The following is a 25,776-nucleotide window of genomic DNA, read 5'->3' on the forward strand; positions in this document are numbered from 1 at the left end:
GCTCAATTTTTCGACATGTATGTATGTAAAAATAAGCCTAAATTTGAAAAAAAATGTATTAGAGATATGAGTGATAGAGCAATTTTTAATTTTAAGTATGACTTACTTCAAACAAACTGGAGTATTTTAAACTGTTTTAATGATGTAGAACAAGCCTTTGATTATTTTATGGAGTTGTTGACGATTTCTTTTTGAGAAAAATTGTAAAGTTAAAGATGTTAAGGTTAAGGATAAGCAAAAGAAGGTAAAATTAAAATGGCTCACACCTGAGCTGAAACAAATCAATGAGTACAAATTAGCCCTCTACGATAGATATAAAATTAGCAAAGGTACAGCCCAGGAACCAGACTACAAAAAAAGATTATATCAAAGCAAAAAGATTGTTTTAAAATACGAATAGATCAAGCCAAACGGTTGGAGAATGAATGTTACATAGAAAAAACTCTAGTAATAAGTGTAAAGCTGCTTGGGAGATAATTAAAAAAGAGTCTAATTCAACAGCCCAGAGTTCAGAGTGTATTATAGATTCTAGTACCTTTAATGATTATTTTGTTAATATTGTGAGTAGTTTAAATCTTAATAAGAGTAAAAGTGTACCTGATAATAAAGCTTTAAACCTAGTTAATAAGTATATTATACATAAAAATATTGATACAAACCTAACTTTTAATTGGCATGAGATTAAAGCAGAAGAAGTTTTAAACTGTGTCTCTAGATTAAGTAATTCAAGTAGTGTAGATATATATGGGATTCTCGAATAAAAACCATAAAAAATGTTATTGAAGGAATAGTAACACCTCTTACTTGGTTATTTAATAAGATGTTGGAGCAAGGGATTTTTCCAAAGGCATTAAAGCTAACTAGAGTGTGTCCAATATTCAAGAAAGGGGACAAATCAAATCCCTCAAGTTACCGCCCAATCTCCTATAATACCTATACTTGGTAAAATATTTGAATTAAACATTAAACAGCAACTTCATTTTTTACTTTGTCCAAAAATAATGTATACTGTCAAGAACAATTTGGGTTTATTCCAGGGGGAAGTACAATCAAAGCAGTAGAGACTGTAATTGATAATATTCTAATGAGTTTTGAAGAGCGTATGACAACATCTGCTATGTTAATTGACTTAACTAAAAGCCTTTGATTGTATAGATCACAAAAATTTTAGTGGATAAGTTTCACAGTTATGGAATTAGAAATAATGAGCTTAATTTACTAAGGTCATATCTGAATGACAGAAAACAGATGGTTGTACAACGTAATGATAAATCTAGCTTTAAGAATATTACCAGAGGTGTGCCTCAAGGCTCGATCTTAGGTCCTTTTTTTATTTGTAATGGCAGTCAATGATTTCTCATTCAATGTGACATGTAAGTCAGTATTATATGCTGACGATACTACTCTGATTAACAGCACAAAACATTTAGATGAATTAATGGACAAAGAAAATCAAACATTAAAAAATGGCATTAGAATGGTTTGAAGCAAACTCACTTGTTGTAAATAGTAATAAGACGGAGAGAAAATAGTTTTTTCTTTAAACAATCTATTATTAGAAGAGAGTACTTCAACTGCTAAGTTATTAGGTATTTGTTTGGACAGTAAGTTGGATTGGGCCTATCATATTGATTACCTTTGTAAAAAAAAACTATCTAGAATAGTTTATCTTCTAAGAAAGTTAAGAAATTATGTATCTATTGAAACATGTTATTAGTTTATAATGCTCTTTTTCAATCGCAATTAAGATATGGTGTAACTTTATGGGGAAACAGTACTAGTGCACAAAGAGCATTCATATGGCAAAAAAAAAGCGATTAGGTCAATAAAAAATGTATCAGACAGAGAAACTTGTGTTCCTCTATTTAGAGAGTATAAAATTATGACACTGCCAAATCTTTATATTTACTGTTGTTTAGTAAGTGTAAAAGAAGTCCACCCCAGCTTTACAATTAGGGAACAAGTACATGGGTATAATACGAGGAGGAAGTATTTTTTTAGATCTTCCTCAAGTAAGATTAGAAAAAACTAGAGGTTAGCCATATTTTTATGAAAATTAAACTGTTTAACAAATTACCACAAAATGCATGGATTGTACCTTTAAACAATTTTAAGAGAGTATTAGAGAACTGGTTCAAGAATAATATTTATTACTCAGTCTCAGATTTCTTAAGCAGCGATATTACATGTTTATGCTTTTAAAATTAATATTCGTTGTGTTGTCCCATTGATTTGTTAAATTATAAACCGTAATTGTTTGTTTGTATTTGTTTTATTTATTCATAATATAGTATGTATTTTAATTTTATTAACTTATCTGTATATACATAAATGAATAATATTTTTAAATTTTGTCTCTCAATGTATTTATTTATTCAGTTATTTATTATTTATTTAGTTTTAATATTGTTGACTTTTAAAATTTTATCCATGTTAAATGTGTTAATAGTTATTTATTATTGTTAATTTATATAGATCTGTTGGTTGTTTGGTTATTATTGTTATTAATTGGTATAGATCTATATATTTGCTGGTAGGCTGGATTGAGTAAGTAGAATCTGAGTAGTTTGTTTTGTTTTAGTTTAGTGTTTTAGTTTAGAATATTTTAGTAACTTGACGAAGTCCATTGCACTACTGAATGTGTTTAAAGACCAATAAAGATCTTGAATCTTGAATCTTGAATCTTGATCCTCTTTTAAGCCTTATTCTTCCCATCCTCACGTGCCCCAGGCTTGTGCGAGGATTTTATCAAACAGAATAAGAGGGAGATCGATACATTACAAAGTTGATGGTATTGATTAAAAGTGCTATGGTCACCTACAGGATTTGGACCTGCACTATCTCTAATTCAGACACAAAGTCTGACGTCTGAGACTGCTCAGCCATCAGCTCTCCCAATGTTCGGCACATCATTTTTAGTAAATGTTCATGTTCATTTATATTGTCTTTAACAGTTTTTATTTTCTAATGCCTTTGATTTTCTACTATGCGTAGTAGCAATGCAGTTGTGTCATTCTTGTCAGCAGCAGCAAATAAATTTGAATTTAATATATTTTAATACTAATGGCAAATATATTGAATAAAAAGCCACAATCTAATTGTCTTACAAATCTATCAAACCACTTCTAAGTGCTTTGAAATTATATGACACATGTTAGTATTATCATGTTAACTATTCTATATGGGAAAAGCCTTATGTAGTGTTGCATTTTGTGTGTACACACACACACACACACACACACACACACACACACACACACACACACACACACACACACACACACACACACACACATAACAGTTGGTAAAATAAGCTCTATTTATTCTACACATTTCAAAGTAAAACATGAAAATATGTATGCGTGTTTGTGTACAATTTAATAATAAAATAAAGTTATTTGAAAAGTTTTTATATTTTTTCTTATGTATATAGGAATCAAATTAAAATATGCAGTAATTATTAAACATTATAATTTGAAAATCCTTGATGTGCTTTTTGGTTTGGTTAATGTTGGACCTTGACAGTTTTGGGCAATTAACAAATAATATTACTATATAAAATACATCCTACACAAATTTATTATAATGTATCTGTGTTACGATTATATTTTCACTTAAAATAGACAGTTTTAAAGTTTGCCTATTAGACTTTAAATTAAAGCATGTAAATATGAATAATTAAGGTTTTTTGAATACTCTAAAATATTTTATATTTTTGACATCAGGATTATCTGCATTTTTTTATTTCTGTAAGATTTTAAGAATTTGAATTGCCTTCATACATCTATATAGTTTATGGTGTTTATACACATTTAATCAATTTACTAATTCTTTATATATAATGTAAATGAGTTAAAAATATCATAAACATACCCATTTTTTTTAAAGGTACAGTAATGCCTAGTAAAATATTAGCTAGACTGAGGTTGCTTTTAATTTTCATGTATTTATATTTGTAATTTTATCCACAAACTGTGTAAGGACTAATTTCGGGAAATGTAGTAAAGCAGCATTTTGATACAGAATATAGTTTTACTTCACACATTTTACAGATATAATATTTCATGTAATATTTTTATACAGCTAGTTAAGTTCAACACTAGGGAATATTCAACACAAATGGCATTAAGGTAATTGAGAAAATAAATGTACCGGTTATGTAAAATCAAAACATTGTGATTCAGTACATTTATAATACAGTTTACCTTTAATCCTTTATGGCAACATTCATTTACCAGTTGTACGGCTGTACTCTCTAATTAATATTATTTTACAGATGATTACGGTGGTGACTATCTTAACTAATTAACTTCTTACCTTAAAATGTATGGAAGACATTTGGATCTTTGTTGTACCGACAATTATATTGACTTTAATATGATAAGATATATGAGTGATCCTAGATACTAAAGTGCTTGAAATGCAGCATTAATTATTGCTTTAATCACAACAGTAAACAACAAGATATTAAGTGATGCCTCCATCGGCAAACACTAGCAAAACGAGACAAACGAACAAACATATAGCAGGAAACAGTGAAGCAAATATTGTACATTATGTGCAAACCACACACAGACATTTTCCACAATGCACTTCAAAAAACATTTAAGTATTGTAATAGGTGAAAAATTTAAGTATTAAACCTCATATAGAAAATTCTTTGTGATTGAACAGTAACTTTTAGTAAATTTTAAAATCATTTAATGATGGAGAATATACTGCAATATACCTGTGTGTGGTTTTATATCTAAATTGTATCTAGAATGGTAGATGTTCACTCTAGATATATCCAGTTTCGCATTATTCCATTATTTCTTCCTTTTCTAGTGAATGGACAAACATTTAACAATTGTAGGAGTTCCTTATTGTGCGATTTATTGTAAGTATTATGTTAAAAGTTTACTTCTGATGGGAAAGGATTTGATTATTTATTAAATTTTTAAAACTGTCCACATGAAAAATAATGTAAAAACATCACTATACGTACTTCATATTAAATTCTAATCAGAGATATTGTTCATGTGAAAACAATGGTTGGTGTCTTGAAAGTAACCAAAATTTTCGAGTATTGCTTTGAAGCAGTGGCAGCAATGGTATGACCATTGTGTAACCATATGGCCCAGAAGTAGTCAAGAAGAAATCATGCATCACTATTGACAATCAATAATTTGAAAAGATAACAGGGTTCTAGGCATTTGACATTGTTACGTGTTGTGAAAACTGAAACGTTTTGAGACAGTTCTCAAAAACAAAACAGCAGTTGACATTATACTGTAAAATGCTCTCTTGTTCCAGTATTATACTCTAAACATAAGTTTAAGCATGCAAAAGCGTCAATAAAACAAAAACATAATTAGTGCTAAAGCTTAGCTTTACAAGATAAAGTTAAGCATTATGCAGAACAATTTTATGTCATACCTATTACCGGAAACCCAGTATAGAGAAAAAATAAATCATAACAGTAACAAGCCAAGAACACATAGCACACAATGTGATGCACAATCACAGCAAGGAAAGACTTAAGCATCTTGTTTGCATTTCGTTTTATCTTTCCTTGTCATTGGAAAGATACATTTTTACTTGGTATAAAAATGTTTTTGTTTCTAAACTTTGTTTTGACATGCTCAGCAACATGTTTCTTGATTTGTTAGTTTTTACGCATGCTTAATTTTGTAACTTAGAGTTTGATATCTGAAGAATAGAATAATATCATTCTTAAAATGTGTTCCAATTATCATATATGACAAATAACGTTTGTAAATGTCCGTAATCCTGTTATTTTTGGTTTTCATTAAAGAACCATCTGTACTGGTGATCATCTTGGTTTTATCCCCATAAGAACAAAGATAAACTTCAAACTTTTACAACTTTATTTTTTGTTGTTGAGCTATAGGAGAAATTTCATTTTAAATACATATGCTGTGTCGTTTCTTTTAGTGTAAATGTTTATTCAGAATTATACCTCAAACCCTGTTTTACTTAATCGTTTTAATATTTAAAAAGTATCACTTCATAATAAAAACTCAGAAGCATTTTGGTGTGTATCAATAATTTTTAAAATCAGATATTTTCCATAGCTCTACTGTGAAAAATAAGGGTGTAAAAGCATTTTGGTTTAGTATTATTCTTTCGGATAAAACTCAAGTTGTTACCTGCAGCCAGATCGCAAATGGCCATATCGTAGAGAACTCTCGCTAACTTGAGAAAAACTACTAATGGTGGAAACCTTATGAGCGACACTGCTATTACAGTGCTTATTTCTAGAGTAGATAAATCCATTAAATTTGTATGGGCTGGAAGGGTCATTGAAAAGTAAATGAAGAGATTTAATTAAGTAGTTGGAGTTGCAAAACTTTTCCACAGATATTGTACATAGTAGATTTGTATGAAGATATAACAGAGGCTTGATGAAGTTTGGGTTGGGTTTCAAAAAGTCTCTATGATGTTCACATAATAAGATTGAGGTTGGCAGTAGAATTGTGTGACATGTGTATTAAAATCTACTCGACTGTTGTAAAAAGTGTATTCACCAACATTACGCAAATAGCAGATGAGAAAAATGTGTCAACTTGAAGAGTGAACTGTGTTACTTTACTATCTGCTCTAATAAAGAACAAGCTAGGCTCTGGTATTTGTTCAAAATCAAAATCTACAAGATATGTAGCTCACATCTTCTCAATCCTTGAAGACTATTATCAAGGATAGTAGGACTATTATCAAGGAATATCTCTTTTCAGTTAGAGATATTCTCTCTAGAGTAGAGTTAGGAAAGATCCTACAGAAAATGAGATTACCATTTTATCTTTAACTGGTATGTTATAAAATGTAATGACATTAATTTCTACCTTATTTTTAACTGATAGGGAAATATTTTCTGAACAATCATAGTAGTTCAACTTTTTTTGTAATGGTAATTTAAATTCTTCAGTTATAAATTGAGAAATTTTACCTATTTTCTTGTTAAGGAATATTTTATAACCATGTACAATTTAGTTTATTTCATCTACCATTCTAAAAGTTTACAACTAGTTCAGATTAAAATGCAATGTATGCTGTGTATGTATGTATATATGTATCGATGTATGTGTGTGCATATGTTTTGTTTCAATCCCATCACGACAAGGAGTTTTTATTAAGATTAGTATAAAAAACATAAAAGGAAATGAACTAATACTGCACCGTAAGTCTGGTAAAGGCATCTGAATAAGTTATTTTATTTATATCATGTTATTTCATTCTAAATGTTATGAGATAATTACACTTATAGCACAAGATAAAGAAATTTAAAATTATTGAAAAATTGTGTGTTTCTTTTAAAGAAAATAACAAGATAAAGAGTTTCCCAAAAACCATAATTAAATGCTCTGGAGCTTACTGATCCTTACAACTTATATAGGATATTAAAATATTAATAGATTACAAGTTTTCATTAAATAATAATATTCCTCGCAAGTTACATAAATTGCCAAAGAAATGACTTTTGACTTAAGCTTTATAAGTAGTTGAGGAATTTTGTATTACAATAAATTAATTATTTTAATGGAGAAATCAATTAAATTTTTACCTTTATCTGCCCGTCCTCATGGGCCACCCACTGGCCTGTGCAAGGAACTTATTAAACATATCTTAAAATTTCAGGATTTGAATCCATGCTATCTCTAACTAAGATTCAAAGCTCAATACCCTAGACCATTAAACCATGAAGGTTTCATCAAATTCTTTTCCCTCTCATATATTTGAGTAGGTATCATTATACCAACTAGTTATACCTATACAATTACATCATGTTGACATCACTTTAATGAAGAAACATCCAATCTGATATGATTTAAAAGCAAAATCACTCTGTAGGATTAAATTCCAGCTGTAGCTGTGGTATAACTACCATAAGCTATCAGGTTTAGTCCATAGTCCATAGTCCATAGGAATTGGTGATGACTGCCATACATAGTTTGTGACCCTTTTTAAAATAATGGATTTATTGGCAGTTCATATATGAGTAATGTTAACCTAATCTTTGATCTAGGTTTGTATTAATTTACATTTGGAATATTTTTGAGTATATGAATTGAAAATTTAAAAACCATGTGTTTATTTGTTATTAAATATGTCATAACTTCATGGCACACTCTTACATGCTTTATAAGCTCTACTACCTGTGTCTGTGATTTTTAAGCGCTTAGTCATAAAATATATATTCAATATTCTTATATATCTTAACATTTATAAAATGATCCATAAAGCAACTGCTTGTTTGAAGCTACATAAAATATATAAACCCAGTCTAAATACAAATATTTTGAGATACTGTAGAAATGTTGTGTTGGTAAAACAATATTAAACAAAGAAAAGAATGTAATGCTAATAAAGTACCTTAGCGTTCTTGGGATTGTGTGTGTACATACACTTGTGTTTGTGTGTATGTGTGTTGGCGTGTATGTTTGTGTGTGTGTGTGTGTGTGTGTGTGTGTGTGTGTGTGTGTGTGTGTGTGTGTGTGTGTGTGTGTGTGTGTGTGTTGTGTTGTGTTTTATACAAACTAAGACACTTATCACAGCTTTACAATTTACAGCTTCCAATGTGGACAACACTATAGGCAGTGAACAATCCACTTATTACAACTACAACTACTTCCAGCTTTCTTCTATTGATTAAATGTTTGTTGAATTTTCTGTACAAAGTATAAATATTCTGATTTAATTACACCATTTTCACAATTATGCATTGTCAATTTCAATTCACACCCATGAGAAACAACCTAATTATATTGACACTGTCATTGGAAATAAACATCTGTCAAATTATATAAAAATTATACTAAAAATATTATTTTACAGCTGCAGCCCCATTTAGAGATTACTTCATATACTATGAAGATTTATTTAAACCAGTTCCTCAACTAGAAAGATGCCAACTGAGTACTAGTGATGGAGCCCAATTGGAGGTATTCCACTGCTACCAGGAATGTGAGCTGGTTGGGGCTTACCACTGAGACAATTAAAATTCTTTGAAAACCTTTGTTGGAGTAAATTAACTCTCATTTGCCTTTGATAGACAGCAACCAACTTTCTAGAACTATTTTCAATTTCTATATCCTACTGATCTCAAAGATATTTCTCAAAGCTGGAAAATTTCAGATATTAAATTCTTATTTCAAACATCAACATGATTTTTCATGATAAATTTAAGTAAGTTTTTGTCAGTTTAAAACCATTAAACAGCCATTACTGAGTAGAAAAGTAGAAAAAACTGAAACTTTATGTTTTTATTAAAACCTGGTACTGATTGGGTTAAATCAGAAAAAGTAAGATTGGGTTGATCACATTCATATTTTATTGGGTAGGAAAAACGTCATAACAGTATACAATAATTTAGTCACTGTAGAATAATAGAGGTTAACCTGAACCTGTGTATTACACTTAAAATTGGTTAATGCAAGTTTTATAAACCATAAATAAGTTGTATAATTCAAGTTTTGTCTTTCTTTTATGGACTTTTTTTGCAGAAGTAGCTTCAGCTTCCTGGATCCCCTTCCTAACTAGTATATCAAAATAAAAACATTTGGTCCAGCTTTGAGGGATCTAGTGTATTTAACATTCAGAAAAATAAATTAGTATATTTCTTACTTTTCAAATTAAATAATTTAAGATGTGCCTATGAATGGTATTGTATAAAGCAGCTCTGGTTAAAGAAATATAATTTGTTTTGATTTACTAGCTACAAAAAATAGTTATCTTGGTTCTTATTTACTCGGCCGGTGTCATGACTATCTTCTAATTTTTCTAGTTCTTAGTTACAGTATACGGTTTACATTTTTTCAAAGCATTGCTTCCAGTAACACGATAAAAATCTTGCGAGATCTCTACCTTGTCGTGTGGACCCATCTTCAGCCAAGAGATACTAAACTGAGACTGAAGAAACTGAGTTTCAATTTAATATTTATTCACGAAATATGACTCCATAACAAAGCCACAACATCTCAAGATGGCAATTGTGTTAGCAAAGTTTTGATGTGATGTGAACCAGAATAGTAGAAAATAATTGATTTAGTTTCAATATATATACACAATTTGAAATTCATAGTTTCTCACATAACAATTTTTTACAAAAATTTGAAAATAACAATTTAAGTACCATGTCAAATATTTTAAAACCAACATTTTCGTGACATTTTTTTTATTCATAATACCATCTACAACAAATTACAATTCAATTCAAGAACGCCTTACAAACTGTTTCTGGATATAAATAATCTTAAATAATAACTTTTACTTCATAGTCAACATTCCTTCACTTATTTACTCTAATAACAGCAACAACTCGGTAACCTCTGGCTTACAATATTTTGAAGCGTATATTCCACTTAATACATCTCTACGAATACAATACCTACTTACCTAGCAAGTTCTTGCAAGTGCTGTGCAGCGTGGCGTGGCGTAACAAAGATAGAAGCTACGAATACAATCACCAATCCACTTTAAGTCCACCAATGTATCCTATATTCTAATGGCAATCTAACAGTTAGGCCTATAGTTTGCATATAAACATCTAAATATCTGAGAAACAACATTTTACAAAACTAAAGTATTTATTAGTGACATAATAAGCTTTGACTCATACCTTACTTTAATACATATATTAGAGAGAAAAGTATAACAAACCATAAACGCATAAATATTTAGCAAATTTAATTATGATTAACAGTAAAATAGTTTTTTTTTAACAACCTAGAAGATAGCAATGGAGATAGGTGATGGTTAAGTCCTTTCATAGAGAATCAGCTGACATTTTGAACAACTCACATTTTCTAATATTTTTATTTATTTTATCCAAACTTATTAAGCTATGTTTTTAGTAATAAGGTTTTGCAGAAAATGTTTATATATCCTCACACACACAAATATATATATATATATATATATATATATATTTTTGTGTGTGTGGATATATTGTGAAAATGTTTTAACAATTGTTTACAATTTAGTTAATTCATACACTAAATCATGTATAAGTAGATACACTTGCTACTTTGGGAAAAGATTTACATTTCATTATTCTTATTGTGCAGTTTACTATAAAGTACTGTATAGTTTTTAAAATTTCTGTTTTAGCCTAAATCTTGTAAAAAGTACCATCAATGAATTTTTATTTTTAAAGAATAGAACATTAACTGGCAATTGCATGGGTATTTGGTTAATACAAATATTGTTTTCCTGTAGCAAACAATAGTAAATCATTGATGTTAATGCCAATTACGTACAATATTTAGTAGCTGCTTCTCAAGAACTTAGTCCTCCTAAACATTATGCTGAAGGGACAATGTCATGCTTTTATTGCGAATCTACACTTTTCCTTGTAGGTAATTTACAATTACTACGCTTAAAACGACTTTTAGTTAACATTAATTTAATTTTCGATATGTATAACAGTTTATTTTGTACACATTTAAATATTTTATAGATTATATTAAGCAATATGTAACAACAACGTATAGTCAGAAATGTTTTTAGACTGTTAACAGTATAGAATCTCTTCAAGAAGAGCCGTTATATTTTTTACAAAACATATAGTTCTTCCAATATTCATTTAAAAATATACAGTGTATTTTTTCATGAAAATGGAGATACATGAATAGACTTTTCACTAGATTAAATTTTCTCAGAAGCGTCAGTGTTTGTCATACGATGACTAATAGCTAAACTAAGTCTTGTTAGAAAAGAGGTCTTTTAATAATCTTTCTAGTTTTAACACCCCTGAACTTATACAAAGAGAATAACAGCTAAGCTTAGACATTATGCTTACAACACATGACTTAAGACACTACAGCCTTAACCCACCTAAACATGGAAGACTTGGGAATGACTTCAACAGTTGTCGATGATCATATCATGAATGAAACTACTGCAGATAACTCTCTTTTATGTTCATCTCCTGTAATAAGAAAACAAATAAATCAATATTATATTCAAAATTGTATGGTAAAAATATTGAAATTCAGAATATGCTGATGAACTTTGTTTTATTTAGTTCAAAATACTCATATTTTTTATTTTTAGATACATTTTTGAACCTATAATATAGGAGCACAAGGAGAAAAAGTAAATTTTTTCAACAATAAAATGTTAATTTGTATCAAGACATGAGTTATTGTCAATGAATTTGGTTTTTATAAAACCAGGAGTGGCACAAACAGTTCTAATTAACCGGTAAATAATATTATTGCATCCCTTATCCCCTGCATTGCTTGCTAATACTTGCAACAATGTTTTAATATAAAATAAAAAAATATAACATTTAATTTAAAAAATATTATTTTAAAATGTAATTATCTGCATTATTGTTTATTTTAAAATAATTTTTAAACTCATTCCAAATGTATCTCCTTTATGCGAGGCAAAAATACATAGTATCACCACAGTTCAAATACAAGGTGCTCAACTCAAGTTAGGTACATTGGCAGCTATTTGTTCTAGAGCAGAGGGGTTTCCAAAATTTTTCATTTGAGTGCCAATCTGAAGAATTATATTGAAAGACAATATGGTTAGATATGTTGATATACTAACTACCAAGAATTGTTTTACAGTAGTACAGTAGTACAGAATTGAGTCAATGTAGTACCTACTTATATTAAAAAAAACTAGCAAACGTTTCCATATAAAATACATTAATTTATTTACTAAAATAAAGATTCTTTACAGTCGTTTACAAAACATTAATACAATTTTTCTAATGAACCATCCCCTGCTTTCTTGTGTATGTGTGAAATTTGTGCAGTTATTGTTGACCAAAATTGTCAGGACATTGTCCCTCGAACATGACATCCCTATTACCAAAATAGATTTTACATGTTCAGAAAGGTTTCCTCTATACTTAGATTTTACAAAGTCATTTCCAAAAGCTTGTTTATATATGCGTTGATTTAAAAATTAAAACATTCCACTTTTAAAGTAATTACTTCTCTTTAAGTTCTTCAGGAAAAAAAGTAAAACCATGTTGAAGTTACATTTCGTTTACATCTAATGGTCGACCAGTGACCCATGGATATGTAACACTTTACTGATCAATTCTTATCAAACAATACAACTAATTAGCAAATAATCTAAAAATACATGAAACATTTCTTGTAAAATGAATAAGGCCTTCATTCTTGTAGCACTTCTCGTAGTATTCTTTCAAGTTGTTGTTTGTAGCAAGTTTAATCAGTTGAAGTAAAGGTTCTAAAGGTGTATTTTAAATTTAAGTTTTAAATGCATATTGAAATAGTTACTCTTTGCTGTCAAAGCATCATCGAATTCAGCAATGCGGGTTTGAAACTTCTCCATTCGTTTACCAATAGTAAGAACTGCTAATGTTACATGAAAAGCACAAGAGATTTACTATCAAACCCGTTGCAAGTTGAAACTGTTTAAGATACGTCTTTTCAAAATTATTTACAAAATGAGCAAGTCTTCTTCTAAATACTTTCAAAAGTTAGAACAATAACTTTTAAACAATATTTTGTTTTGAAATCTCTAAAGTTCAACATCTACTGCAAATGCAAGCGATTATTAACGTTACTTATCTAACATGTGAGAAGCATACCTTTTACTTACGTAGCATTTTAAAGATCATGGCCTAGACGATCCATTTCAGCTAAGAGGAAATCTACGTCAGACTCCGTGACAGCAGCACTGGAGATAATGTTGCGGAAGAAATTTGGTCGGTCATCAAGAGGTTGATAACCAACCATCAGAGTTCCAGCAGTCATCATTCGCCCTTTCAGTATTGGGCATATCTGGGCAAAACAAAATAATGATTATAATGATTATTGCTGCAAGTTTCCAGCTTTTACAAAGTGTGCGTGTGAAGACCTCGAAGTAAACTCTGTTGAAGTAAAACTCTCTAAGAGGTTAGTTAAAAACACTTGAATAGTTGAGATAAGATTGATTTCCTCAGCCTAGTAGTATCACGATAACGTTTGTCTCAAGGAGCTGGCGTAACCGATAGATCAAAAAAGAAGTGCCGAACCAGCTACCGAAAATTGTTGTCTAATTTCCGGTCGCTGGCCCACTACCCGGGTCAGTGGGCCAGGACTGGAGGGGCTCGATCCCCGAAATTTTATAACAAACTACAGTTCTAAATACTTAACTTTATTGTTGTCAATGTTCACACTCTTAATATACATTTTGCATAGTGTAGTTTTGAATACAGTTCAAACATTTATTGAATACGCAATACATCAATGATGTTTCTGTAATTAAATATTCAATATACAACGTTAGGTAAAATTGTATTTGTAATAATCTCAAACCAGTGGCTTTGGACTTGACTGAGTGATGAAGGGAAGTGGCTTTGTGAGGAGGAAGAGGCCATGGAAGACTTTGTTTTCCCGCTAAACTTAAACTTTTTAGTTGATTCCGTCGCAGGGCGTTTCTCTCTACCTTGGTGTCTAGCGCCTTTATTCCTAGAGTTTAAGATTATGTTTTCATGCCACATCAGTTTGTTCCCGAAAAGTGAGTGAAAGTTTCAATATTAAGAGACACACTAGCGATCAGTTCTTTGATGTCAAAACAGTAACAACGGACGCTATAAACTAAACGCGATAGAGGAGAACAGTTTTCCAATGCTGTTACCCTTCATCCTCACCTGGTTACTAGGGAAGGAATTGTGATATTTAGATCTTAATGGATGTAATATTTCAATTACAGATATATACATTTTCCTAAAATATTTTTACCTCAAGTAACACTTTCAAAAGCTATTGCAATTTATATACCTTTTTAAAATATTTTATAGTTATGCATTATATAAGAAAAATTATATACAACACTGAATAAAATTATTTATGAATGTTACAAAGAAGCCTGGAAAACCCATCAAAACAGGTGTGCATTTAAGAACATATGACGGACGCTCGGAGGGTTAACAATCCCCGATGAAAACCATGTAAAGTTACAGCGGTAAAATGGGTAATGTATCTACAATACCTGACACTCAGAGAGCTATAGAAAAAGAAACAAGAGTATTTGAGGCCTATTGTTAAAAACTATCATGTTTTGTGGGGATAACGAAATTAATACTCCATCTTTGCCAAAGAGACTGTGACCCTCTTCTTATAGCGTAAAAGAACTTCTAGAAATAGATAGCAAACTCAGAACGTTGCTTAGATTCCGAGCTGTGATTGATGAAAGTAACATACTTGAATCCTGACATGAAAAAGGAGATAATTGATGTTTCTGGTATTTCGATTCAAAGAAAACTTATTCAAGAGATGAATAGATCCAGACTATTCATATCAACCAGACTATATATTGAACAAGTGTAAGGAACTGTCTACGCCTAATATTTTTAGAAACAACGTACAGGCAAGTGATGAATCAAATATATCCAATTCGCCCCGAACAGTAAGATGACGCCTTTTGAGATTGTATGATATTAGATTCATTGAGTATCATGTCACCGTCATTACTTTAAAAAATGTATTACAGCTGTAATAGTCACTCCCCAAGAAGTAGCTGAAAGTAAAAGAGCTGCTTTTACGGCACCTTCAGCCGTAACTCTTCTCTCAGGGATTGAGACGAGTACGTAGCTTTTTCTTGTTACTTGCAATATATAAGTTTTTGGTATCACTTCATCCTTGTTACAGTATATTGTAACACCGAAAGTGAAGAATTACGAAATCTACGACAATCTAACAAACAAGGAAAATCAAATAATGTCAAAGTTTTTCTGTGTTATTCAAGAAAGCAGAAACATAGAAGACAGTGGTGATTGTCATCAGGTTGCCTCTGCCCTCGCTTTCTTCAGTAATTCACCACTTGTTTGGTATTTTTATTGAAGCAAACAGTAGATGTATTGTGTGACCCTTTTACTATTAAATTTTTGTTGTTGAAAGTTAATTACTTCCGTAATGATACGTCGATAGGTTTTGTCAGCTTTGAGCTTCGTGCTTTTTTGGTATTTTATTTATCCACTTTCCATTTATTTTGCAGCGAAACATGAGCTGTGATGTTTGCTTCGTGTCGGTGGGGTGTAGTTTATCATAGCTTTCCCAATGACGGGCGATTCAATGTCACAGGAAAGACAATACATTTTTGGAGAAAAAAGCACCGTCAGTCAGAGCTTCGGCTTTAGAGAGATATAAACCATTAAGTTGCAAGAAAAAGCGAGATAGGCTTAGTGATTATGTTGACAATTCCGGTAAATCATGTAGCATAACATAGTAAAATACTACGTGCAGTAAAGTGGCAAAAACAAAAGTGAAACTATTAAAACTTTATGAAATGAACTAGCGTTGTTGAAATCACGGCTAAATTTTGCAAATAAGAAAAATAAGATTTTAGCCAATATAAAACTGCAGAAGAAACTACGTTGCTCTTCACTACAAATTAGGCTAGACGCTTACAAAGTGAAATGTGTGTTTTTATAGATAAACTATGAGCCAAGTAGATTTGACTAACTGGGCTGGAATAGTAAGTTTCATTCTCAAATATAGTCTATAAATGCGGTAAGTATGAAAAAGTAAGATAGATAAGTGATGATACTACAACTTGTTTATACAGGGTGTTCTGAAAAAAGGTGCCCATAAGTCAGGGCGTGATTCCTCACATCAAAATAAGAAAAAAAGGTCTAATTAACATAGGTCCGAAAATGCTTAGTTACCAAGTTATACAGGGTGAAAGATTTCGTCTGAATTTCAGTTCCCCTGCTGCAACGAAGCCCTACGGGTATTTGTTTGGCTGTTAATTAAGATGTACAATTTAGCGTACTTTATGTAAAATGAACTGAAAATTTGAATAAAAACCGTTTCCAGACCTGTAGCTACAGTAATTTTTAAGATATGTGACGAAATACGCGAAACTTGGTCCCGAAAAACAAGTTACATTTAGGTTTGAAGCAGATTTACTATGTTAAATGTACAATAAACACAAAATATTTTTTCACGGTACTTATAGAAAATTTAATTTCGAAGGGAAAGATGTAAAATAAGTCTATAATAGACAAACGCAAACTTTAAAAAATAATCCTTAATTACATACAAAACGCATGAAAAATAGACAAAATCTGTTAAGCTCTCTACAAATGTAATATTGAAATTAAAAACAGCTGTTTTATTAAAATATTTGATTTGAGAAACAAAATAATTTCTATTTAAAACATATGTTTTAACAATGTAACATTGTTTATAATAATTTAAATAACATTTACAAGCAGCTATTTTTCCATTGCTCATTAAGTGCGTGTGTGTTGATCTGTACTTTAATACAAGTTAGTGCGAGTGCCGTTGAAGTTAATTTTTGATAGCTAATAATATCTTATTCATCATGGCAGGTAATACGAATATTATGTACACTAATGGTGAAAATGGCAGACATGCATTTAATGTACGGTCTTGCACATTGCAACAGTCGTCAGGCTAGACGACTCTATCAGGAACATTTTCCTCATAGAACAGTTACCGACTCATAAAATGTTTTCTTCCATTCATAGAAGGCTAAGCGAGACGGGAACCTTTAAATCTGGAAAAGTTGGTAGATCAGGACGGCCACGTACAACGTGTACAGCTGAATTGGGAGGAGGGCGTGTTGGGACGAAATAGAGAATCATTCCTGGAAGAAGTACTAGAGAACTAGCTTGGATTTCGGTGTTAGTATTCAATTGTCTGGAAGATTTTACACGAGCAGCAGTTGCATTCTTATCACTATCAAAGGGTCCAGGCTCTTTTGCCTCGAGATTACTTTCCTCGTGTTCAGCTATGCCAATGGCTTATCCAAAGGTGCAGAAATCCACATTTTTTAAAATTACATTATCTTTACTGATGAAGCAAAATTTTCAAGAATGGCTATTCTTAACACCCACAATACTCACATGTGGGCAATTGAAAATCCACGTGCTATTTCAGAGAACCGTCACCAATATCAGTTTTCTATAAACGTATGGGCCTGCTATTCTGGGTGATAAAAATTTTTATTAATTTTTTACCTGATACGCTCAATGGTGAAAATTATTTACATTTTCTTGACGACTAATCTGAATGAGTTTACTCGAAGATGTGCCACTATACACACGCAACAACATGTGGTTCATGCAGGATGGAGCTCCAGCTCATTACACATTACAAGTAAGAGAATTTTTAAATGAAGCATATCCAAACAGATGGATTGGTCAAGGAGCCCCAGTAGCATGGCCTGCAAGGTCACCTGACCTCAATCCTCTAGACTTTTTCTTATGGGGACATTTAAAGACGCTTGTCTACGACTCGCCTGTGGATACCATAGAAGAGTTGCGAATAAGGATTGTTAACGGGATTCAAAGGATACGTGAGACACCTGGGATCTTCGAAAGAGTTCGGCAGTCTATGAGAAGACGGCTGGATGCTTGTATTTTGAATGAGGGGAAACATTTTGAACATCTACTGTGACGTGGTTAGTTTTTTTAGGACAAGTGTAACTTTTTTGTTGAATGATAATTCAGATAACTTTTTTATGTATGATAATGTATGATTGTTAAAAATATTTACTTGATAAAAAATAATAGTAAACTCATTAATTTGTTTTAATAAAACAGCTGTTTTAATTTCAATATTACATTTGTAGAGAGCTTAACAGATTTTGTCTATTTTTCATGCGTTTTGTATGTAATTAAGGATTATTTTTTAAAGTTTGCGTTTGTCTATTATAGACTTATTTTACATCTTTCTCTTCGAAATTAAATTTTTCTACAAGTACCGTGAAAAAATATGTTGTGTTTATTGTACATTTAACATAGTAAAATCTGCTTCAAACCTAAATGTAACTTGTTTTTCGGGACCAAGTTTCGCGTATTTCGTCACATATCTTAAAAATTACTGTAGCTACAGGTCTGGAAACGGTTTTATTCAAATTTTCAGTTCATTTTAATAAAGTACGCTAAATTGTACATCTTAATTAACAGCCAACAAATACCCGTAGGGCTTCGTTGCAGCAGGGGAACTGAAATTCAGACGAAATCTTTTCACCCTGTATAACTTGGTAACTAAGCATTTTCGGACCTATGTTAATTAGACCTTTTTTTCTTATTTTGATGTGAGGAAATCACGCCCTGACTTATGGGACCTTTTTTCAGAACACCCTGTATATCAGTTCTACACGTATAAATAAGCTACACGTATAAATAAGTGCCGAATTTATAACAAACAGTTTCAATGAAATAAATAGTTTTAAAATTGTAATATTGATGAAGGTTGAGGTGAACTATACTTCTTTACGTATCGTGTATATCACTGTCGTTTCATTACTAGATAAGATCAAGATGATAGAACCAAAATTACATGGACAGAGAAAGTGGCTTTAAAGTATATCGTTGGTTACGTTGTTTGCTGAGTTTAGGACCCGAATCTAATTCTAGGAAATATTGCAAAAATAGTACCTACAAATTTAGAGAGGATGCTATCTTGGATTAAGACTTTATCACAAAGGTCTTTTACATAACTAAGGGAACAGCGCTATAATTTAGCAAAAAAAAAAAGATTGTAAAGGTGTTTCTAGAATTACACGGCTCACTGTTTCAGTTTATTAGTCAATATGGGATAAATAAAAGCGCGAAAAGTATTATACTCTCTAATACATTTAACTTTCAATACTTTCATTAAGTTTGTAAGGAAGCTATCCACGTTTATTGCATAGTGAGAAGTAGTGTAAGGTAAGCTGAAAAGCTGAAAAGAAAGCACTAATATCATAAGAGAAAACAAACAAAACATTGAATGTAGAAGATTTAAGAAGTAGGTAAACTTGAAAATTAACATTATGATATTCTGAATTTATTAATGTGTAAAGAAAACGTTCAAAATAAACACATGCTACATTCTTGCGTCTGCATATTTAATTGACGTTATTGTAAACTAATCCACTGTAACTTTAGCATTAGTTACTGAATTTTATGAATAAAAAGTGTATTCCAAGTTGTTGAACACCCTGTTAGCGTACAGCATCTGTGGCAACTACAGACAAACTGGTGATGTCATAGCGTGGAACTGCTTGACATAATTTTTAATGGCAAAGTGGTGAAGCCTATTACAGTGTTAGAGTTATAGTGTTTTCTTCATCTTTTTGTAAACGTAAAAATAAATTACGGTGTACAGTTTTAGTTAATCTTCCTTGAAGTATCAACTATTTCGGCAAAATAATCTTTAAGCCATTTTTGGTAGGTACCATTTCATTTGTTCTCTGACATAATAAATTTGCAATACAATCATGTTTCATACGCTTTTAATTAGACAGTTTAGTTATACAGAATATAAAACCAATTTTTACTTTATCTTGTAAACTGTGGACTTCATAAATATTTTGTAAAAGTTTACAAAAGTACTGAAATAGACTTGGCATTATTATTTGGTAGCTTGGGTGGCATTATTGTTTTCACTCAATGGAATTATTTCGGAAACATTTTTACTCTCTGATTTGACACTAAAAACTTTAAACCATGAAAAGTAGCCTAAAACCGCAAACTTGGTTCATTACACATCCTTGGTAATGCCCCCCCATTTATCCATACACCCTTGACTCTGGAGGACGTGAAACGTTCAGGCGTGCTTGTAGATACCTGATACCTGATGTCTTCTTCATTGACCAGCGTTGCTGGATTGAAAGCGTCACAATAAAATAAATAACAAACTAAATTTTACTATTTACACTATTTACAAATGCAAGTGGCGGCAAGGCTAGGCTATGTTGCTCGCGTTCTCGAAAAAAATCTCTTATTGAGTAGAGAGGGTTGGCCAGGGACCACTTCCTAAGCCTGCATTCAAAGTCCCTGCTCTCAAGAGCTTTAAGATGTTGAGGGAGGCAGTTGTACATTCTTACTGAATGAACAACTGCGAACAAAAGTACATCACCCACCAACTCTAGGTCATTAATTAGTACCAAGAAGAGCAAGGGTCCGAGAACCGAGCCTTGAGGCACACCGTGCACAACAGGCAGCGGTTTGGATGAAGCACCGTTAACAGAAAATATTTGTTCTCTTCCCTCCAGATAAGAATAGAACATTTGAAGAGGCTGCCCTGTAACTTCGTACAACTCAAGCTTTCCTAAGAGTATACTGTGGGAAACACAATCAAATGCCTTGCTTAGATCTGCAAGAATCAGCGCTGTTGACTGCTTTGCTTCAAAAGATTCCAACACTTCTGCCACAAGTTGACGCACAGCAGTTGTAGTTGAGTGCTGGCCTCTAAAACCATGCTGTGATGCCGAAAAAAGATGGTTCCTATCCAAGTGATCGACTAGTTGCTTCTTCATTACTATTTCAAAAAATTTGCTGATAATAGGAGTCAATGAAATGGGTCTGTAGCTCTCGATGATCTCAGGATTACCCTTCTTGTAGACCGGTATTGTACGCGAGACTTTAAGTGCCTTGGGGAACACAGCAGACTCCAAGCAGTAATTCAAAACCTTGGCTAAAGGGGCAGCAATGACATCTGAAACATAATTTAGCACAGGGGTTGACAACCCATAAATATCCTGACTTGATGAATTTTTTAATTGACATATTAACTTCTCTACCTCTCCAGGACAGACCGGATTCCAAGTTGAGAATGGAAACGGCTTAGGCCTATTACTCATGTGGCCAGATTCCAAGACAAACATCATCATCTCTCCCACCACAAAAAGCCTAAGGTTAAGTTGTACCTTAGCTCCGAGAAAGGAAGATATATTTTCTTACTATACCTGACATTAGTTTATCTAATTTAAACCTTTTATTATTTTATGTAGGTACATCCTAATATTTATACAGCTGTCATTATATTAGTATTTATACCTTTCCAAGCTCCTGTTCCCAGACATTGTTCTTGGACTGGTTCCGGAGACGCGTCGGCACATACCAGAAGCACACGTTGACACATTCTGGTTCCATCAGCAGGAAAAACTTGTCCGGCATGCTCTTGATCCTTTTTACCATGTATTCGGTGAGTTCCATCAATCGGTCCATGTGAGCCTCGAATCCGTCTGTGCCCTGTCAAGTTGTAAATATTAACACGATTAAATTATTTGATAATACCACAGATTATGAACAAATGTTTCTATTTCAAATACATATTTTGTAATACTTCGACAATACTGTCTAATTTGCCATTAAGAATGGTTTCCATTTATCATATAACTTAATTTTTATTTATGCATGGTGCAGATGATAGTGTCCTTGATATGGTTACAACGGAAACATCAAACAGAAGAAAAAACTAAGATATCCAAATTTAATATTCTGTACTTAATATTAATAATTCAATAACTAATGGAACGAGAAGTATTTTACATTGATAGTAATTTTTCTAAGAAGATTAAAAACTAATCACATTTGTTATATTCATTAAAGTTTTATTTTCTTACCGCCAAAATTTATTTTAAGCATTTTGAGCCCCATTTAAAAATTTTGGTTGAATTTTAACTTAATTTTGGTTTAGGATTAAAGCAACATTGAATGTTCGATATGAAGGCTTATGTTATATAGGCGTTTAAAGAGCTAAATATTAGACTTGAACGTCATTTTCATAATTTACATTAATTAATAATTCAATGAAAATGAGTAAATACTATAAGAAAACAATGAGTACAACATAAGAAAACAAAATCGTAATTGTAGCTGTAACTACGACAAACATGAAATTTGTTTCGCTGTTAAGCGAATATTTCCTCAAGCCCTCTGGTGGTACATTACGTTGCCCAGCTATAATATGTATAATTAATTACATGTATTGATGTTAATAATATGTGTTATATTAATGTATAATATGATCTTCAGCCTATTTATGGACATACTTTCACATATTTACGGATTCATGAGATCAAGCTAATGCTGGCTGGCTCTTCTAACAGTTTATTTATATATATATTTTTTTATCCTGTATATTTCAAATTACTTCTGTTTTAAATGGAGATGAGTTACATAAGTTTTCATAATTTCAGACAATAAAATAAATTAGTTAGGAATACACTTGATATCAAGTTAAATAATTTTTAGGTTAAGTATCTAAAAATGACCTAGACATTACCTGCCAGAACACGAACTGCTGGAAATTATTGACACTCTTATTTGGGAAACGCTGTTTACTTTTTGTGTTTAATGACAGTTTATTGAAATTTATGTTGACTGCAACAAAGTATATTACCTTCGCTCTCCACTGCAGCCAGAGCTTGAAAATGTCGTTGTGTCGGCCACACTGGATCACCTTGTCTCCGGTGTCGTACTGCACATCGTACAACTTGTCTTGCATGAACAAGTAGTCAGCACTCATCTGGTTACAACTCAGCAGTAGGCCCTTTATTACACGAAATAACATTACACGTTGTGTAGTTTAAAATCCTTACTGGAATAGTAGAAAAGCTAATTCAGGATGAAGGATGTAAATTTAAATTTCACGGAACTCGTAATAGAGGACTAGCACACGTTTACTGCTGCATTTTCCAAATATTACTGCGAGAATACACGACTATATATCGTTCTGTAGTGAAAAATACAATGCAACTCATTAAATAATATTTCTTAATTCATAAATTAACAATTATTTCGAATGTTCGAATAATGTACACAAATATGTTAATTAATATGTACCTTTTGCTTCAAATCCTTTAATGACAAGGGTTTGGAACATGCTTAAGATATGGATTATTTGAACATTTTTAAGTTGGACAATACTCTAGTTGTGGATATTAGCCAAGTATTCTCTCCATTTTCAAAACTACAACAGAATTATCTGCAATATTTAGATTAGCAACCTTGTCTTAAATCTTCCTGTGTTCATCTCTGTGTTATTCTCTCCTGTATTTTTCTGCAATATTCTTTACAAACCAGCTTGCAAAGAGAGCCTCTCAAAAATACCTTTCCAGTAAGTTTATTGCAACAACCCGACAACTCCGTTTTTTCATAGCATGTGCTTTACGAATGCAGTCTCACCGAGGATTCTATTCGCTTTTCAAAATTCCAAATGTTTTCAAATATACAACTCGTTGTGATCGTAACGCTCCAAAATTATAATTCTTGTACTATTGCTTTTGTCATTTAGAGTCAAGAACATGAGATTTTTTTTTGAGACAAGTTACTTGGTCTGTAAAATTTAATTCATGAACTAACTACCTTTGCATACAGATCCTTAATTGTAGCAAACATTATTTTTGTAACTATGAGGTTATATAAAGCAACCTTTAAATTGAAGCTTTGTTGAAACCTTCTGACGAGGTTTAGTTTACCTCCGTGGTCTTATTCTTCTTACATACTTAATGAAAACCTATCTACCAGTGACCAGTTTGACAATTGAAACCTCAATCTTCGACGATATTTGTTGGAAGACCCTCGGTTTTCTCATATTTGTGAAATTTAAGAGCTCAAAATATTTATCACTTTTAATATTGATTATTTTACGATATTCATGGGCGTACAGCGTGCTGTTAAAACATTATATTGTTGTAGATTGTTTGCGAGTTAAAATTGCAAAACATTTGAATAATGATGATCTTTCTAATTCATATAACGTATTTGGAATTTGATGATTAATAAATCAGTTTCCATAATTGATAATTGATGATAAACGTGATTCTTTTTGTTAGAGTGAATCACCTTCGTATAGTCAATTTAAAATTTAATTAAATTTGTCAATAAAACCAAAATAGGTAGGTGCTATCACTTTTGAAAGTGGTCGATCTCATCGGAATCGCGAACTTCGAAAGAGAGGGGAGGGCTAGAGAGGCAGAATATCAACACCAATAACGGTTTGACGGCACCCCGGCGCGCGGCACACTGCTCGACGGATGGACGCTACACCCTGACTGTGTGACATATGTACTGAGATTGATCACTACATATTGTTGGGAGGCTGCTCCCCTCCTTTATTAAAATAACACTGCACAGGAACCCTCCAGGAATGTGGCTACAACCCACTCCTCCCCCTCTCCAACCGCGCAAGGAATTTTAATTTCTGCATTCCACAGAACATATTGGAATTCGCTACAAAGTCAGTAGCTAATAATTATTTTCCAGGCTGCACTATAAGATACAATGGGATAAGCTTTGTAGAAGCATATAGCAAAGGCAGTTACGAGAAGCAAAATATATAAAGCAATAAAATAAAAACAAAACGTGTTTGTGTAAATTGAATTGAATTGTTTAAAAAAATGGATTAATTAAGTTTGATATTTTAAACGCGTTAATGGGAAAATAAGGATATTATTGAAACATTGTTAGTAGATTTGAGTTCGCTATGTGCAAAAAATATTCTTTTACGCATAGCTGATATATTTAGTAACAAAATAACAGGTTTTGTCCCATGTGTTGAACTAAAAGGAATGTATTAAACATAGAAGGTCATATTAGTGTTGTGTTTATCGATGTAAGTGAAGAACTTCACCGAGTTCATCGTTGTTACAAAAGTTAGGCTTGTTTGATTTTTGTTACTGATTATTAAATATGCCTCTTACGTCATGATTTGTCGTGCAAACACCGATTAGGTACATAATCACTTCAGGAGTTCCGCAAGGTCTAAACCTTGGACCCACAATTTGGTCTATTGTCTTTTTAACTCGATGATCAATGAACTACTGAGCAATCCCGTTTATATTTCGGGTTCTTTGCGTATTCTGATGAATTAAAATTGTGACAAATTCAATCAAATTTGAATTTGACGAATAAAATGCTCTAATAGTTGTATTTTACAAAATTATAAAATAGCGTTTAATTTTGAATTCAATGTTTGTAAACGTTCTGTGATTTCCTTTATTAAATAGACACATTTTTGTAGAAACTTGTACAATACATAGTATAAAATATCTAAAGAG

General features: G+C 31.7%; 1 protein-coding gene across 3 annotated transcripts in view; it reads right to left on the reverse strand.

Moving 5' to 3' along the window:
* Positions 1–10,901: 10,901 nt before the first annotated feature.
* LOC124369154 (glutamate decarboxylase) overlaps positions 10,902–25,776 on the reverse strand; it is an 82,803-nt gene continuing 67,928 nt past the window's right edge. For 2 of the 3 annotated variants that reach the window (XM_046826940.1, XM_046826938.1), the window contains exons 10-13: positions 23,118–23,267; positions 21,770–21,964; positions 13,580–13,772; positions 10,902–11,929 (exon numbers count right to left, since the gene is read on the reverse strand). In XM_046826940.1, coding sequence (XP_046682896.1) covers positions 13,599–13,772; positions 21,770–21,964; positions 23,118–23,267 — 519 coding nt within the window. In that variant the 3' untranslated portion in view covers positions 10,902–11,929; positions 13,580–13,598. The remainder of the gene's footprint in view (positions 11,930–13,579; positions 13,773–21,769; positions 21,965–23,117; positions 23,268–25,776) is intronic. The other variant, XM_046826939.1, reaches the window with a different exon arrangement.

Source organism: Homalodisca vitripennis, chromosome X (assembly GCF_021130785.1).
Source record: "Homalodisca vitripennis isolate AUS2020 chromosome X, UT_GWSS_2.1, whole genome shotgun sequence".
NCBI lineage: Eukaryota > Metazoa > Arthropoda > Insecta > Hemiptera > Cicadellidae > Homalodisca > Homalodisca vitripennis.